Here is an 18,004-nt window from a genome sequence, read left to right on the forward strand (position 1 = left end):
GTGTCTTAAAACGTTGCTGTCGCTTACCCCAAGGGCGCTCTTCTCAGACATCTCCCCATTGGGTCTCTTCTTACACTCCCAATCCTGAAGGAACAGTTCGTCATTGGTTGTTTATAAGATGGGAATAGGAGTGTTTACTGTGGCTGGTCTGCAGGGAGACTGTGTTTTGGGTGTGAGAGTCTTACCTTCTTACCATCTAAAGCTGCTTCCTTTCCTTGAGTTTGTTGTAATTTGTTTTTGTAAAATATTGTGAATTCTGGATATGTTTGTAAAAAGGATTGTTCAAGATTTCTAGCAAATGTTTACAGATCTTTTAATGAATAAAGGCATTTAAAAAGATCCCACAGATCTCTTGGAGAATTTAAAATAAATCTACTTAAGATGTGTATTGGTTACTTTTCTTTTGCAGTGGTAATACAAGAAACTTAAAGGAGAAAGCTTATTTGCCTTACAGTTCCAAGGGGTGGGAGTCCAAAGGCATGGAGGCAGCATTGGGGAACTGAGAGCTCGCGCCTTCAAACTGCAACTGGGAAGCACAGTGCAAAAGTGCCTTGAGGCTTTAAACTCTAAAAGCCCACCACCAGCCAGGCTGCACCTCCTAAACCACCCCAAGAGCGCCACCAACTAGGGACCGAGTGTTCAAATACCTAAGCGTAGGTGAGGCAGTTCTTATCAAACCCCAAGTTGTGAAGCTCTTTCACTTTACTTAAACCTATAGGCAGCACGTTTTACATAATGTAAAATCATAAGAACTCCTATCCATCTTAGACTAACCGGGCTTACAACTGAGACCAACGTTTCCAAAGCTCTAAGCCTTGGTTGAATGCCCATTAGGCGGGATACATAGTCCAACGATCTTTTTTTGCACTTACCTCTTAGGCTGGGAGAAACTTAACAGAGAATGTAAACTAGCTACATATGAGGGGAAGGGAGTCAAGGAGAATCACCATTACCACAAATCCTACAGGCAAAATGATTAGATTTTATGTAGGCCCCAAAGACGAAAACATGGCGGAGCTTTTTAAGCGAGGGATCTGTAGATAGAATTCTAGTCCTGGAATGGGGGAGGTGTTCATCTGCAGTGCTGGGGATTGAGGTGGAGCTTTACCACGGAGCCGCACCCCCAGCTTCTTAAATAAGGTTGTTAGTCCTGAAAACTATCATTTTCATTTTTAACAGGCTCCCATTTCTACTGTCTTATATAAAAAGAACATTCTTAAAGGGCCCGCTGTGGATGGGGATAAAGTAAGGGGTGCTAGAAGCCCCACACTAAGCGAGTTTAGAAGGTGGAAGGTTAAAGGGCGTGGGAAATATATTTCTCCTCTCCACTTAAGTCCAGCAACCGCCTCTTAACAGGTTCGCACGGCCCGAGTGCTCGGAGCTTTCTGTCTTTTAAACCCCTCTCCCTTCTGCTATGCGGCTGCTAGTCTCACCTGCATTGCTAGCATCTACGCCGAACTCAAAAGACACGGTTCCCTCTCCCTCTCGTCTTGCCTCTTGTGTGCCCTATTGTTTTTCTCTTAAACTCGAATAAAATTGTCCTCGGAGCTTCAGAATAAAACCACACGGTAGCCACGGAAAGACAGGCAAAGTGCTGGGCCTACTGAGACATCCGCGCGTGAGGCCTCGTCCACCCCAAACAAAACAGTCTCTAAGGCCTAGCGGCTACAGAATTAGCCGCTCTGCGCGCGCCCGATCCAATAGGCAGCGCCGCGGATGACGTCATCTCCGGGCGCAGGCGCAGTGGAATGGCACTGAGCCTGCGCAGACTGACGGCGCTCGTGGAGCGGAGTGCCACGCAATGGCGGGCACGGGCTTGGTAGCCGGGGAGGTGGTGGTGGATGCCTTGCCGTACTTTGACCAAGGCTACGAGGCGCCCGGCGTGCGGGAAGCGGTGAGTGCGCGGCGTGTGCGGAGGGGTCGCCCGAGGCACGCTGCCGGTTCTCGCCGCGACCCCGGCTTGTTCTCTTTCTTAGGCTGCGGCCCTGGTGGAGGAGGAAACGCGCAGATACCGACCTACCAAGAACTACCTGAGCTACCTGACAGCCCCGGATTATTCTGCCTTTGAAGTAAGTGCGGTGTCTGGTCCCGCGTCCCGACCAGGATTCTTGCCGATTTAGATTTCGGATTGAGGGCTTTAGCTGTGTAAAATGGACGTCTTCCAGGTTGCTGGAAGCAGCTGCTGCTTGCTGCTCATATTGCATGACATGTAGGTGTCAGTTGGTTCAAAATAGCCAGATGAGCTTTCCTCTGGGTTCGTATTACAAGAAGTACTTTATGGGTTTCTGTAGACTTGTTTAATAAAATATTTTGGGTCTTTTGTTTTTAAGAGACACTAATAATTTCCCCCAAATCCTTTATTCTCTAAGGTCCACTAAAAAACAGGTAGTAATCACGGGATTTTAATATTTATAATCTTAACTTCCTGTGCTCTTTGCAACCACTGGAGGGAGAATTTTGTAACAAAACTCAGATAGTTAGCAGGAGTATGAATGTCTGAGCAAACATGTCTAACTGCATATCATTTAAAATTGTTATACTACAAGTACAACAAAAATACCATTTAGGTCCTAATCAGGTATTCGGTTACAAACTTTTAAATGATTTAAAACATTTTTTCTACCCTTTTAAAATGCAGCAGCGTAATTCCTGTCTTTATAATTAGTGTCTGGTTAATTTAATCCTTTCTTACTAGTTCCTAATGGTGTATTTGACTATTTTTCCTAGCTCAGAAATTGGTCCTATGAATTACATAACTGTTCATTTTTATTCTTTTGTCAATTAACTTTTTGGAGGCTGGAACTCATGCTGGCCTGCAACTCACTTAGACAGGTCAACTTTGAAGTTGGAATAATCCTGCTTCAGGCTTGTGAGTGTTGAAATTACAAGTGTAAGGCACCACATCCAGCTCTTGCTGTAGGGGTGTGTGTGTGTGTGTGTGTGTGTGTGTGTGTTTAAATAGAGCCTCAAGTAGCTCAGGCTGGCATTGAACTCTGCATGTAGCCTGGGATAGCAGATTGCCAATCCGTTTATCTCTACCTCCAAATGCTGGGATTAAAGGCATGACCACCACTCCCAGATGTCATTTTGATTTGCGTTTTCTGATAACTGTGTGTCCAGCTGATTTGCCTGTTTGGTTATTTTGATACTTATCCTTTGATATTTAGATTTCTCCTGTTCTCTGTATATTGTGGTATTAATCCCCTGTAAAATAAATAGCTGGCAAAGATTTCCATTCTGTAAGGTCTCTTCACTCTGGTAATTGTTTCCTTTGTTTACACACACACACACACACACACACACACACACACACACACACACATATTCCCCAGGGTTTCTTTGTAATATAGCCTGGCTGTCCTGGAACTTGTTTTGTAGATCAGGCAGACCTCAGACTCACAGAGATCCACCTGCCTCTGCTGAATGCTGGGATTAAAGGCGTGCGCTGCCACTGCTCATCAAAAAAGCTTTTTAATTTGTTGCGTTGAACATATGCTTCCTAGACTACTTGACTCCTATTCAGAAAGTGCTTATAATAAAGTGTCTCCCTCTCATAAATACTGTCTATGCAAACTTAACAGACTATATTGTAGAACAGAATAGGCACAGTCCGTATCTTCACCGAATTTAGATTCTAGTTTTGAGATGGGCAAATAAATTAAAATTCTCAGATTTTGTGATAAATGCTGTATAGAAATTAATGATATTGCTGGGCTTGGTGGCCCACACATTTAATCCCAGCACTCAGGAGGCAGAGGCAGGCGGATCTCTGTGAGTTTGAGGCCAGCCTGGTCTACAGAGCTAGTTCCAGGGCAGCCAGTCTACACAGATGTGATAACAACTGGGTGGCTGTCATTCATTAATTAGATGGTTGAGAGAGACCTTTCAGGCTGAGAGACTGCTCCCTGTATGGGGTTAGTTATACCTTCCTTATCTGGAGCCCGGGTTCTTAAACTGTTGTAACTCTTTGTGGGGGTCTTATAAATCCAAGTGGTTAATTCAGAAATCAAGTCCCAAATCCAAGGTTCTGGCAGTGCTGATACATGTTGCATTGTGTGACTAGACATGTGGGATTTACACTGTGTCAAGCCACACAGCACCAGAGACTACCTGAAACATTTGGCTCAGATTAAGACTCTTATGTGTTGTGAAATGCCATGTAATGTGTGGCTGGGGTTAAAGTTGTCTTCAGAGCTCCACAGCATTGAAAACTGCTGATTGAGGGTTAATCCTTGACCCATGGGTTCTTTTGTGTTTGCCTCCTTTTGTGCCTAGGTAGAATATAGAATTAAAGTGTGTGCCTATTTCTTCAAACCCTAGAGAGACTTGAGCTTAGACCCAAACTGGGGGATGATGGGAATGTAGCATAGTGGGTGCACATGTGTAAGACCCTGTACCCTCTAAAAGGGGCTGTAGAGTGGGGTTGGTATTGAGAGAAGCAGAAAGAGCCATTATAATGTAGTACAAAGTATAAAAACCTCAGTAAACATTATTTTTAGCTTGATCCTGCTACTGATTCTTTGTGTTGTTTGTGCATCAGACTGACATAATGAGAAATGAATTTGAAAGGCTGGCTGCTCGACAACCAATTGAATTACTCAGCATGAAACGGTGAGTGAGGTTAGGCTTGGGGAGGGGTTGCTTGGCTGACATTGGGAAGAGTATTACCAGCTGTGTGGAGGCTGTGAACAGCGAGATTAGAAGATAGAGTGCTGTTAGTTATAAACATGATTACAGCCTTTTTTCTTTAAACAAAAAATGTTAGCAACGCTAATTAATTTTTAAGCAACTTTTTAAAAAGCTGGTAAGGCAGATTTTACCCAAGGCAAACAGGGATGAGAGACATCAGAGTCTCTGTGACATTTACAGGCTATTTAACTAGTTTACATTTATGAAAATATTTTTTTGTTCCAGGATACAGTTGTGTTTTATTTGTAAATGAGTTTCCAGGGCAATGGGTTTCTTTTACTGTGTCAGTCATTTTGTTAACATTCCTGTGGTGGGGCAAGGGTTGGTATTTGTTTCGTGTGTGTGTGTGTGTGTGTGTGTGTGTGTGTGTGTGTGTGTGTGTGTGTATGTGAGGCATATATCCTATCCATGGGGATTCTATGTTGGTTTATTTATTTGTTGTATAATTTCAGATATGAACTTCCAGCCCCTTCCTCGGGTCAGAAAAATGACATTACTGCATGGCAAGAGTGTGTAAACAATTCCATGGCCCAGTTAGAGCACCAGGCAGTGCGAATTGAGAATCTGGAACTGATGTCACAGCACGGGTGTAATGCCTGGAAAGTATATAATGAGTAAGAAACATCGGCCTCCTTCCTGCCCTCTTCCATCCAGAGTTTTCTGTCTTTTAAAGGGGTAGTATGTACGTACTTAGAATCCCAGCACTAGGGTAACTGAGACAGGAGGAAATACCACAAATTCAGGGCCTTCCCGTTTTATATATTGAGTCATCCTAGGCTTATATAGTAAAATCCTATATCCAAAATAACAACAACAATAATGCTGGATTTGACTTGGGAATGTATCAGTACAGCAACAAAAGGCTTTAGTCCTACCTTAGAGTTCACCAGTGTTAACCTAGCCTACATTCACATAACTACGATATAAGAAAATGAATTTGGAGGGCGACTAACAGAGTACTATAGGATGCAGTCTGATTTTCATATTCACCTGTCATGATCTTTAAAGTCCTGGCCAGATGGTTACTCAGCTGTAGTCCTGCAATGTTCAGGAGGCTAGGGTAGGGAGATCTCCATGAGTTCTTGGCCAGCTTGGGCTAGAGAGTGAGATCTTGCCTTTAAAAAAAAAAAAAAAAAACAATCAACAGCTACATGGTGGTGATGCACACCTTTAATCACAGAACTTGGGAGGCAGAGTCAGGCATATCTCAGAGTTCAAGTCCAGCCTGGTCTACAGAGACTGCCTTGGTCTACAGTCACAGCCCTCCAGCAAGGATGCTGCCGGCTTGGAGATGTGGTCACTGCCATTGCCATCTCTCATACACACCAATAAATTGTTAGCAGTGCTTTTTTAAAGCCTTGCGGTTTTTTGCCGCTTATGCTGAGTCAGGAAACTTTTCTTAAAGGAGCGCGTGAATATCTGCTTGTCTCTCGCAAAGCAGAGTCCAACCGAGAAAAACGCTGCTACCAAGAAACCTTGCTTGTCTCTGTTCTTTTGTTTCAGGACAGCCAGAGCTACACAGGGAAACCCTGTCTCAAAAAAGAAAGAAAAGAAAAAAGGGTGGAACAACCCTTGTGTAGCCTTAGCTAAGGCCAGCAACCCAGAGTGTTCACTGCCATGCACGATTTGTGAACTGCTGCAAATATAAACAGTAGTTCAGGCAAGGTTGGCAGTCTGCAGTGTAGGATTTGGGAATGATGAGGATCGAAGCTATAGATTCTACTGGTTTTGGTGTGTTGGTGCCACCAGTTTAGCTCCAGGTTTCATGAGAGAGTCTGCTGGTGATAAACTAGAGAGAGATGGAGGACACCCAGATCCTCCTTCAGCCTCCACATGGGCAAATGTTACTGTACATTTCAAAACAGAATGAGAATCATTAGCCGGGTATGGTTGTACCTGCCTGTATGCCTATAAGCTCAGTACAGGTATGGTGGTTCACGCTTAATATGCTAATAAGCTCAGTACTTGGGAGGCCGAGGCAGATGGACAGATCTGTGTGAGTTCCAAATCAGCTTAATTCACATGAGTAGATCCTGTCTCAAAAAAAAAAAAAAAAAAAAAAAAAAGAGTCAGTTAAAAGGATGGTAGAAGCTGGACCTAGTAGCACCTTTAATCCAAGCATTTGGAAGACCAGTGCCGAACTGGGTTGAGACCCTTTTGCAAATAGATTTTTCTTTTTTTCTTTTTTTTTTTAAAAAGTGTTCTGCTGGCATGTCTGCCTGCAGGCCAGAAGAGGGCACCAGATCTCATTACCGATGGTTGTGAGCCACCTTGTGTTTGCTGGGAATTGAACTCAGGACCTCTGGAAGAGCAGCCAGGGCTCTTAACTTCAGAGCCATCTCTCAGCCCCTCTCAGATTTTTAAAAGGATGATGGAATCAGATGGTGGCAGTGGTACTATGTTTACCAAGCACACACAGCTATGGGTTTGATACCTAACACATCCACACAGACAAAAGATTGGAGTCATAAATCAGCAAGCAAAGTTGGCATAGTGAGACAGCTGAAGTCCCAGCATTAGGTGGAGACAAAAGAATCTCAAGCTGAAGGTCAGCCATGCTATAGAGTGGTGGGACCTTCCCTGAGATGAGAGACAGGCAGTGTGGAGGACAAAGGAGAAGGTCACTTTCTAGTCTGCTTGTCGCCTTTAACTCAGATTCTGCCCACAGCTCTCTTCTCTTACTAACTGCTGTGCATATGTAATCACAGCACTTTCCTTTAGTCACAGCACCTCTGTTGGACATTCAGAGCATATTTTGCCTCCTCCAAACCCAACAGATACTGTTTCACAGGAAACATGTTATCAAAGTAAACCTTCAAGAAGAAAGTTCAAACAAGGAAAAAAAATCTGTTTTAATGATACGAGGGCAGAATAGAGCATCAAAAAGATCCCTTCAGCATGTGGGGCGTGATGACGCCTCAGAAAGTGAAGAGTAGGGGGAAAACCTGGATAGGTGCAGCTGTGTGATGAAAGCAGTCGTTAGAGGAGAGAAATGAGGATGAGCAGCAGCAAATCTGAATTTAGTAGCCAGGAAGCTCAGGGCAGTGGGTTACCAAGGTTGCTCCTGGAGACCCGGAAGGTGATCTGCTGTCAGAAGTTGTTGTTGCAGCATGTGGTTGTGGTGGCATGTTCCATAACTTCGCAGTTGTGTGAAACATAAACTGAGGCAAGAGGATTGCCTGAGTGTAGGGGTTAAGGATATCCTAATCATCATAGTGGGACACCGTCTCCAAAACAGATTCCTGAGAATTTAAAAAGTAACATCGTGGAGGGTGGCACACACCTTTAATCCCAGCACTTGGGAGGCAGAGGCAGGCAGATCTCTGTGAGTTCCAGGCCAGCCTGGTCTACAGAGTGAGTTCCAGGACTGTTACAGAGATCTGACTGGAGGTAGGGAGTGGGAAGTAACATTAAATACCCAAAACCAAGCTGTCAGTAAAGTGCTGGGTTAAACAAGCTAATGTTTATGAATTATCTGACACACTAAGCACAGAGACCCCAGGATTTAGTAATTTTAGCAGAAAAACCTGACTTTGTATAATACAATAGAGAGTTCAGTTTTCATTGGTGCTACCAGATTTCAGAGTGTATGTGTTCTTCCTTAGAAACCTCGTTCACATGATTGAACATGCACAGAAGGAGCTTCAGAAGTTAAGGTAAGTTGTTTTTTTCTATTTGAGCTCTGACAGAGTGGGGGAAGAAAACTATTAAGACTATAGTCCTGTGAAAGTAAATAGCTATCCACTTTCCTTAAACAATTATTTTTCAACTGTGTATTGCTGTCAGTGTGTAAAATAATTGCCTTTGAGAAATAGAAATTCATAAATTCCAAGAAGTAGATAGCAAGGAGTAGCAAAAGTCAGAGTTTGTATGTTGTGTCATGTATTGAAGGGAAACTTTGTTGCATGTTTTCTGGTTTATGAGAAGTGGGTTGGGAAACCCTGAACAGTTCATAGATTGAGCCAGGAGTATAGATCACAGCTGTAGCCCTAATGCTTTAGATGCTCACAGCTGTAGCCCTAATGCTTTAGATGCTCACAGCCTGGGCTATATGGTGAGACACTGTCTCAAAAAAAGGGATTTGTACCTGAGGATACTCCGGTCAGCAGGGATCATGTTGAACATCCAGTAGAGAAACCTTGGAAACTGACCTGGCCTCCAACCAGTTACAACAATAGTTACAACTTGAAAGAGCCCGGCATGCTGCATTGGAAAGCCAACTCATTGGTTTAGGGGCTGGTGGATTGTGGATTGGCAGGACCAAATGACAGGATAGAACAGACCTTCACACGCTCTCTAATATATTACTGTATTACAAGTGCAAGAAATCGTCTTCATTTTGGGTTTTTGTTTTTAAATTGGTTTTGGTTTTAGACAATGGATCATTTAACAAATAGCCATGTACTAACTGTAATCTACCGTGGCCAGCATCTGGCACTGAGTTTGCTGTATCTAAGTGGAGGTAAAAATAAGCTAGAAACCTGAAAATGAATTCATGTTCCACAACTCACAAATCTACAAACTAGAAAGAACACCTTGGGAGTGAGGGAGGACATTGCAGAGTAACACACTGCACACATGCACATATGGGAAAGAACCTGGAAAGATGTCCACTGTCTTAGTTCACATTCTGCTGCTAATAGTACCACAGACTAGAGAAGTCTGAAGGAAAAGACCTTTATTTTGGCGTACAGTTGTAGATCGATGAAGCTGAAGGAGTTCATCTGTTGACAACCCTGTTAGGGACAGATCCCAACGGTGTAGATGGATTCACATGACAAGACAAGGAGGCTGCATGTGTGTTCTGGTTTTCTAACTAGTATTCTGTATTTGGAGTTCTGTTCTGGTAATCTTACATAACCTACACCTTAAAGTCTGCCACTAAGCACTGTGACTGGACCAGCTTCCATCCCCGTAGCATCTCATAACGGCATTTATGCTCCAGGGTGAATGCTAGACAGGGTAAGCATTCAAAGCGTGGTACTCATTGAAAATCCCACAGCCATTGCCAGGGAATGGAAGGAGGAATTTGTAATCTACGTACATGTTTGTGGGTGGTTGATGTTTTCTCCCATAATGAGCATATTCTCTGAAAGGTGTAATTAAATAATTAGAAGAAAGTTAATTCCTGAAATTAACCTATAATTGTGTATGTGAGCCTAAAGAGCTTAAAGATAATTTCTTGTATTATTTTGTTCTGTTGATTTTTGTCATATGTTAAAATGTCAATGGGTTATACAAAATATTTCTACAGGAAACATATTCAAGATTTAAACTGGCAGCGAAAAAACATGCAACTCTCAGCTGGATCTAAATTGAGAGAAATGGAGTCAAAGTGAGTGTATAATTTCACCGTGTTTTAAGTCTCATGTGTTCTAAGAGCAGATTTACAATTACAGTAATATTCACGTAGGGTGCCACAGGAATCAAAGGCTGTTCATGTGCCTGCCCTTGCTGAGGGAGGCCCTTAGGAAACAGCTGGGGCTGCAGACAAGGGCTGAGCTAGTGCTAAGTGGTGCTGGTGTCACAGCCCCCAACTTGAGACCATTAATCTTGTAGGAAGGGGAATTTCATACTTTGCCTAATTTGTTTACCCCTGTTATTGCATATTATTTTTAAAATATTATTCTACATATGTCATTTATAGAAAGCCCTAACTATAAGTGGTATGTGGCTATGAGCACCTTAGCCCCAGCATGTGAGAAGTTAAGCAAGAAGGATCTTAAATTTAAGGCCAGCCGTGGCTACAGAGTGAAAGAGACCCAATTTCAAAAGGAAGAATTAAATACCTATATCTAGTGATGGGTTTTTATGTCATTTCTGTTTTTCTACTTTCCCCTTCATCACCCACACCATTCTCCTTGCCCCTCTTCCCATCTTCAGTGTCTTCAGTGTCTGGTCCCTTCCACATTTTTCTTCAAGCTCATGCTTCTTTTAAATTTGTCCTTGAGATTTATTTACAGAAACTAGTGACTTCCTTAAGTTTATGGATTTGGTTTGGTTTGGGTATTTGTTTTTTCTTTTTTTCCTTTGTCAATTCTAGAATCTTGTCCACCATTTTCTAAGACTGCCCTGTTTTCTGTTAACCTTATGCTGTCTTCCATTACCCCTTCCTTTCTCTTCTGTCTCACTAATTCTCTTCTGTTTCCTAAGGAAAACTTATGAGTCAGTTGTAGATTCACTTATGATTATAAGAAATAATGTAGAGGGCTGGAGAGATGACTCAGGTTAGGAGTACTAGCTGCTTTTCCAAAGGTCTGAGTTCAATTCCCGGCAACCACATGGTGGCTCACAACCATCTGTAATGAGATCTGATGCTTTCTTCTGGCCTACAGGGTTACATGCAGGCAGAACACTGTATACATAAATTAGTAAATTGAAAAAAAAAGCTGGGTGGTGGTGGGGCACACCTTTAACCCTAACACTCGGGAGGCAGAAGCAGGTGGATCTCTATGAATTTGAGGCCTGCCTGGTCTACAGAGTGAGTTCCAGGACAGCCAGTGATGTTACATAACCCTGTCTTGGGAAAAAAAGAAGTAATGCAGAGAGATCCTATATACCCTTTACTACTTTCCCAAGAGTGTGCTTCATGTTTTTGTTTTTTTTTTTTTTAACAGAAAGTTAAAATGTTAGTGCCCTGAATGAAACTATATGTTTAAGATAAACTCTGAAATTTTATATCAAGCTTTTTTGTTTTTTGTTTTTTTTTTAACTTATCTTTCTCCCTTTCCTAGTTGGGTATCCCTGGTAAGTAAGAACTATGAGATTGAAAGGACTATTGTGCAGCTGGAGAACGAGATCTATCAAATCAAGCAGCAGCATGGGGAGGCAAACAAGGAAAACATCCGCCAAGACTTCTGACCTTGGGCAGAAGGGAAGAGACACCTCAGGCCCCTGGGCTTTGTCAGAGCATGTTTAGAGACTGTGGAATGTGGACTGTTGTGTTGCTTTATGTGTGTATTAGCAAAATGAAGATTTTCAACATGTTGCTATTTTTGTAGCTATAAAAATCTGAGTTTTTAAAGTGAGTATGACTTTACAATTATCTTGTCATATTTTGTAGCAGAAGTTCTTTTTTGAAGGCTTCAGATTTTGTAACTAAGCTTCTTTATTTAAGACTTCCAACATGTTTGGGAAGGTGCGAACTTTGAGTTTATGTTTTTGTTGAATAAAGTACAGTTCTAAGCATTTTTGTGGGTGGGTACAGTAAACTGTATTGGTGGTGTTATTGAGAGTGCGGCTCCTTTTTGGGGTTCTATGTTAGAAACAGGCCATGGCTCGGTGTTGGGGGCTGAGCTGGGATAGACACTCCTCAGCAGCCGAGGGCCTGTCTTCCTCTCTTCTTGCTGTGGTGTGTGGTTTAGAGCTTCATACTCCTTCTTAAGGCCATGTAGGCTGTGAGGTTCACCACCCTGTGACTATAGCCTTATTCATTGTCACACAAAGAACTGAGGTTGACAGAGGCGCTGAAGCAATGCAGCCCCAGCTGCTGGTGTTCTGTGTTGCACAGGACAATCAAAGAAAGGGCCACTCCAGAATGTAATTCAGGCTCCTTGGCAGCACAGAGGGAGGTCCAGCCTCTGATGGACTGAACCTCCAGCCATTCAGAAGTGAATTTTTGATTGTAAAACAAATTCCTTTAACCAAAACCTCTTTGATCTATATGTTCTCTGAAGAAAAAGGTCACACCCCTGCAACTTCGGTCTTTAATTTGTAGTGTTTGCAGTACCCAGCATACAAGATACTACATACAGGTGTGCTAGGATAGTCTTATGACCAGAGTCATGCAGTGAATGGAAAAGTCCTTCAGAAAAAACAACTCTGAAACATAGAAAACAATCACTGTTCTCTACTATGGTTTCTTCAAGGTCTAAGTACCTCCAACAAACAACTATTTCATTCTAATATTGCCCTGGATACAATGAGAAGCAACCATTTCATCCAATGTTTACCCTAGATAGAATGACTACCAGATTCCCACTACACACAGCACCAAAACTGGAAAAGTGCCTGGCAGTGGTGGTGCACACCTTTGATCCCAGCACTTGGGAGGCAGACGCAGGTGGATCTCTTTGAGTTGGAGGCCAGCCAACCAGATCTACACAAAGAAACCCTATCTTCAAAAAACAAAAAGTAGTGGAAAAGTCGGCATTGCTGTTAAAGTTGGAGGAGACAACCTGGTCCTCAATGTAGCCCAAGATGCCCTTTATCTTGTTTCACCACCTTATTGATGTCATCATACTTGGCAGCTTCAGGTGGCATGTCAGCTCCACAATGGACACATTGGGGTAGGAACACAGAAGGCTGTACTAATGAGTTTCCCATTTAAGTCTGAGATGACCATGCCCATGGCCTTGGCAGTGCTAGTGGGTACAAGGATGGTGTTTTAGGCAGCTCTCTGTTTTCCAGAGAGGCTATCTGCAGTCCTCTGGGTGGTGGTGATGGCAAGATCCTTGATGGTGCTATAATTGTTACAGATAACCTTCACAGGCAGCTAAACAGTTGGTGATGCAAGAGGCATTGTTGACAGTGTCAAGCTAGTCATCGTAGTTCTTATGGGTCACACACATCACAAACATGAGGGGTATAATCAGAAGGGGCTCTACCCTTCAAGTGGGCCTTGTTCTCCATGGTGGTATAGATGCCAGAAACCCCACAAAATACAGCATTTGATAGTGGGATCTCACTGCTGGAAGATGGGAGATGGCCTTTCTGTTGATGACAAGCTTCCCATTCTGAACTTAAACCGTGCTGTGGAATTTGCCATGGATAGAATTGTACTGGAACATACATACTATGTGTTTGTAGTCAATGTAGGGGTCATTGATGGCAACAATATCCACTTTGCCAAGAGTTGAAGGCAGCCCTAATAACCCAATACAGCCAAATCTAGTCATTTCTATCTTCACCATCGTGTCTCAAGGACTAGGCTAGATTACACAAGAAAACACTGCTGTCTCTGGAATGAGGGAGAACAGAGGACTTGAGCACTTTCTTGATCAGCAAATGTTTTGATTCATCTTTGATGTCGACTTGTTTGCAAGGCCCCTAGAAAGTTGTGAAGTGAGATGACAATGACTCCTTGACAATAGGCACTATTCAGACCCTGGAATTGGTTTGTGATAGTTTCTTTATTGCACTCCTCCAACACAATAGGAATTGGGGACCATATGGAAAAACAGTCAAGAAAGGGATTAGAACCCTGGAAGTAGAGCTCCATGGGCAATCCTGGTGAGGGCTTACACAGCACTGTAACGATTATGTTCACGGGGTTTCCAAGTGGGAATAAGGATTCAGGAACTGGACCAGAGGCCACCCCTGCAGCTTTGTTGAGTTTGAGGGTAGCAGACTAATGTAGGAGAAAGACACAGCAACAGTGTTCAGGGTTTAACCTGGGTGTTTCTGGCTCCTTGTAGACATATTTTTCCTATGCGAATCAGGAGCAACATACTGGAGCAGAAATACTGGGAAACCTTGGAGTTTGGCCAGAAAAGAAGCATGTTGACAAATACTGCCAAATAGTGCACATTTTTTTTAAAGATTTATTTGTTTATTATGTATACAACATGTGTGTATATATTCCTACAGACCAGAAGAGGGCACCAGATCTCATTACAGTTGGTTGTGAGCCAACATGTGGTTGCTGGGAATTGAACTCAGGACCTCTGAAAGAATAGTCAGTGTTCTTAATCCACTGAGCCATCTCTCCAGCACCAAGTGCACAATTATTAAGAGACCATTGCTATTCAAAGGAAGAAAGTCAGTATGTGGTTGCTCAGCATGAGGTCCCAGAATTTCAGGGTTCGGTGTGAGTTTAAGAACAGCCTAGACTACAGAGTTGAGACCCTGTCTTCAAAGGAAGTGCTTAGAAAAGGACAATAGGAAAAAACAAACAAAAAAACTTTGAACCGATTTCCCATAAATTAGTTTCAGAGATCCTGCGGCACCCTGATTGCACTGAGTCATCTAGGGAAATGTTTCTCTGGGATTTTCCTCCATCTTCAGCCATTAAGGCGTTCAGAGACTGTGAGGTTGAGATGGGCCAGTCCACTAGCCACACCAGCAACCCCCAGTGCCGCTGCCACTCGCTCTTGTCCTTGTGATGCCAGTTTTGCTAAAGAATGCAAGAGTTAGGGCTTATAGAGACTTAGCATGAAATTTCAAATGAAAGGGAGGCCCACTGTGCCTGGGCCATGTCCCACAGCAGCCCCTGGCGGTGAAGCGAGAAGCTGGGAGTGAGGCCAAAACTGTAGTGGAGAAATGCCTGCCGAATGGAGATAGATAGCAGAACCAGTCTGAGACTGGCCGTGTGGCCTGCTACAAACAAAGCCAGAGGTGTGCGACTAACCTAGTCATGTCACACCACTGGATCCTCCATTACTAGTCACTAAGCAATGAGTTAATGTTAGTGCCACTGAGTTTATATTTCTGAGGTTTCTACTTAAATCCTCCCTTTCTGGGCTCCTATCCCTATTGGGAGTGGGAATGTTTGGCCTATGCTGCTGTATTTTGGACCTATGTAACTTCTGATTTTTACAGTGTTTCAGAACTGCCAGAGGGGACTTCGAACCTGGACTTTGAAATAAGGGAACTTTTCAGACTCTCGGGAATCTTGGAGATGAACTGAATGCATTTTACATTGTGAAATGGGCGTGAGCCTTTGGAGCCAGACTCAATACTGTAGTTTGAATCTTGAATGTCCCCTCCAGAAATCCACGTATCAGAGGCTCATTCTTATGCTCCCAAGGGCTGGCAGAACGTTTAGTGGTCAAAACCTACTATATAAGCATTAGGTCATTAGGGGTTTGTGCTCAATGTGGATATTAAGATCTGTTAGCCATAATTCCAGATAGCAACTTAAAAGGTACTTGAGCACAAAGCATCATATCTTGGGCTAACTTTGCAGACTTCGTGTCAGTCCTTCGGGACCTCACTCTCTGTCTCATTCTCCTATGTCAGCAAGACTCTGTCTAAAAACACAGATGAAGGGGTATAATTCAAACACTTTGGAGACTGAAACCATACAATTGGGAGTTCCAGGCTAGCTTTAGCTAAAAGTAAGATCTTGTCTCAAACACACAACAGAAAACTTAACAGACAAGGGCTGGAGAGATAGCTCAGGGGTTAAGAGCACTGGCTGTTCTTCCAGAGGTCCTGAGTTCAATTCCGAACAACCACATGGTGGCTCACAACCATCTATGAGATCTGATACCCTCTTCTGGCCTGCAGGCATACATACCAGCAGAACACTGTATACATAATAAATAATTAAAAAAGAAAAACCTTAACAGACTTCCAAAAATGGAATCAAAATTAAAAATAAAAGGGAGGGGGGACAGATCAAAGATAAGAAAATAGGGTCAAATCTAGAATATAAATATCCAAAAGACTCTGGGGTCCAGAAAAGAGCAAGCGTAGAGAAGAACTCATAAACAAGACTGTTTCAAAATGTCTTGATGCAAAACAGGTCTAACTTCAAGGTAATAAATAAGTATTTTTCTGAATCAAACATTAGTGAGAATGGACCAGAAACATGGATTCAAGTTGGCTAGAATGTTCCAATGAGGAAGTGGCTACATGAAGTTCTTATGGTGGCAGAGCAAAAAGGTCATAATCAGGTAATTTACTACATGCATTGGTGTGAACGTCACATAAGTGAGTTGCCATGAAGTGGAAAAACCCAAGATGTATTAGAAGCGACCTGACCCAATGACATGCTGGACTTTGGGGTTGGTAGAAGCATGTGGTCTGGTAATACATTCCAAAATTTTGCCGAATAGTTGAAAGGACATTAGGTCAGACAGAGGTAGACAGTGGGTTGCTATAAAAAGAACCCAAAGCAGTCAAGTGGTTTGATTCTAGATCTGCAACATCCACAGTCTCCGAGTTCTAGTGAGTCATTCAGTCTTGGAGAATCTTGAACATAGGTATGGCTTTTTCTGGGAATTTTACAAACATTCCACCATGAATCTTCAGATTTAAAAGATCCCCCCAGTATAGTAAATGAAAATAGAAGTGTTCCAAAACATAGTTGTTCGATTTTTCAGAATACTAAGCACAATAGAAGATTTTACACGCTTTCAGTAAGTGGAGAGTCTGTTATGTAGGAGGGATCAAGGGTCAGGCAATCTTATAAGTTGATTCAGGAAGATCCAAAGTTGAAGGTTATCCTGGGTTAGATGATGACACACAGTCTCCCTCCCTCCCTTCCTTCCTTCCTTTTTCTTCCTTTTTGTTTTTTGTTTTTTCCTTTTCTTCTTTTACTTGGTTTTTTGAGACAGGGTTTCTCTGTATAACAGCCCTAGCTTTCCTGGAACTCACTCTGCAGACTAGGCTGGCCTCAAATTCATAGAGATCTGCCTGCCTCTGGCTCCCAAGTGCCAGATTACAGGCATATATACCACCACTACTTTACATCTCTTTTGTAAGTTTCTTTTCTGAATTTGGTAACCCCATCAGAGACTCAAGAATAATAAAATATTACTCAAGTAAACAGGAAGTGCAGTGCAAACAACTTCTAAAACTATAGAAATAACAGAGACATCTGACTGGCTGGACAGTCACCCAAGGTACAACACTGGGGCATCTATCTTCAGCCTACAGGCCTAGAATATCTGCCAGACTTTTCTGTGAAGCAGGAATTTTGAAGGACTTGCCTACTTTGTCTTTGCCTTTGTTTCTGCCCTGCTTGTTCAGTTTAGACAGCATACTGTCAGCAATCAAGGCAAGGGCAGTTTCTTGCCCAGTGGCTAACTTTGCCACAATAAAAGCTTCATATGGAGGGTCCTTGATGCTCATCATCCTTTTTTGAAATAGATTGGTGTTGCTAGAAGCAGGCATATCTGACTGTCATGAAAAGCCTTAGTTTATTAAAACATCTTAAATGCCATATTCTGTAGATCTCTGTACTGTTTTAAAATATGTTTGTATTTCAACTTGAAAACATACCCATCATTACTAAAAGTTTCATTGTTATAAATGCTAACTACTAACCTGCATTTCTTGATTATTCTAAATGGTTTATAATAATAGCTTTCAAGAACTAACTTTATATTACATTTTTAAAAAATGAGGTGCATAAGTACAATACCTTAAACAAGCATAGAAACATACAGTATTCTGTAACAAAAATAACTGTAAGTGTAAATGGAGTTCTAAGTGGTCTAAATAATAAAAACCTAGAGTCAGATACACAGGAAAATGCTGAGAAATCATAGAGAAGGAGAAAACCAAAGCCACCTTTATTTCACTAGCTTCCCAGTGGAAAAGAGCATGAGGTCCTGTTTCTTCCTGCTTATATCCTCTCTCTCCACCC

At 42.5% G+C, this 18,004-nt stretch overlaps 1 protein-coding gene across 1 annotated transcript; it reads left to right on the forward strand.

The window, feature by feature from the left end:
• The first annotated feature begins 1,727 nt into the window (after positions 1–1,727).
• On the forward strand, positions 1,728–11,877 carry Bcas2 (BCAS2 pre-mRNA processing factor). The gene is made up of 7 exons (XM_051198949.1): positions 1,728–1,894; positions 1,977–2,069; positions 4,541–4,611; positions 5,142–5,303; positions 8,295–8,345; positions 9,944–10,024; positions 11,424–11,877. Exons 1-7 carry the CDS (start codon positions 1,802–1,804, stop codon positions 11,548–11,550), a joined length of 678 nt encoding a protein of 225 aa, XP_051054906.1. The 5' UTR covers positions 1,728–1,801; the 3' UTR covers positions 11,551–11,877.
• The last annotated feature ends 6,127 nt before the right edge of the window (positions 11,878–18,004 follow it).

Source organism: Phodopus roborovskii, unplaced genomic scaffold (assembly GCF_943737965.1).
Source record: "Phodopus roborovskii unplaced genomic scaffold, PHOROB, whole genome shotgun sequence".
Classification (NCBI taxonomy): Eukaryota; Metazoa; Chordata; class Mammalia; order Rodentia; family Cricetidae; genus Phodopus; species Phodopus roborovskii.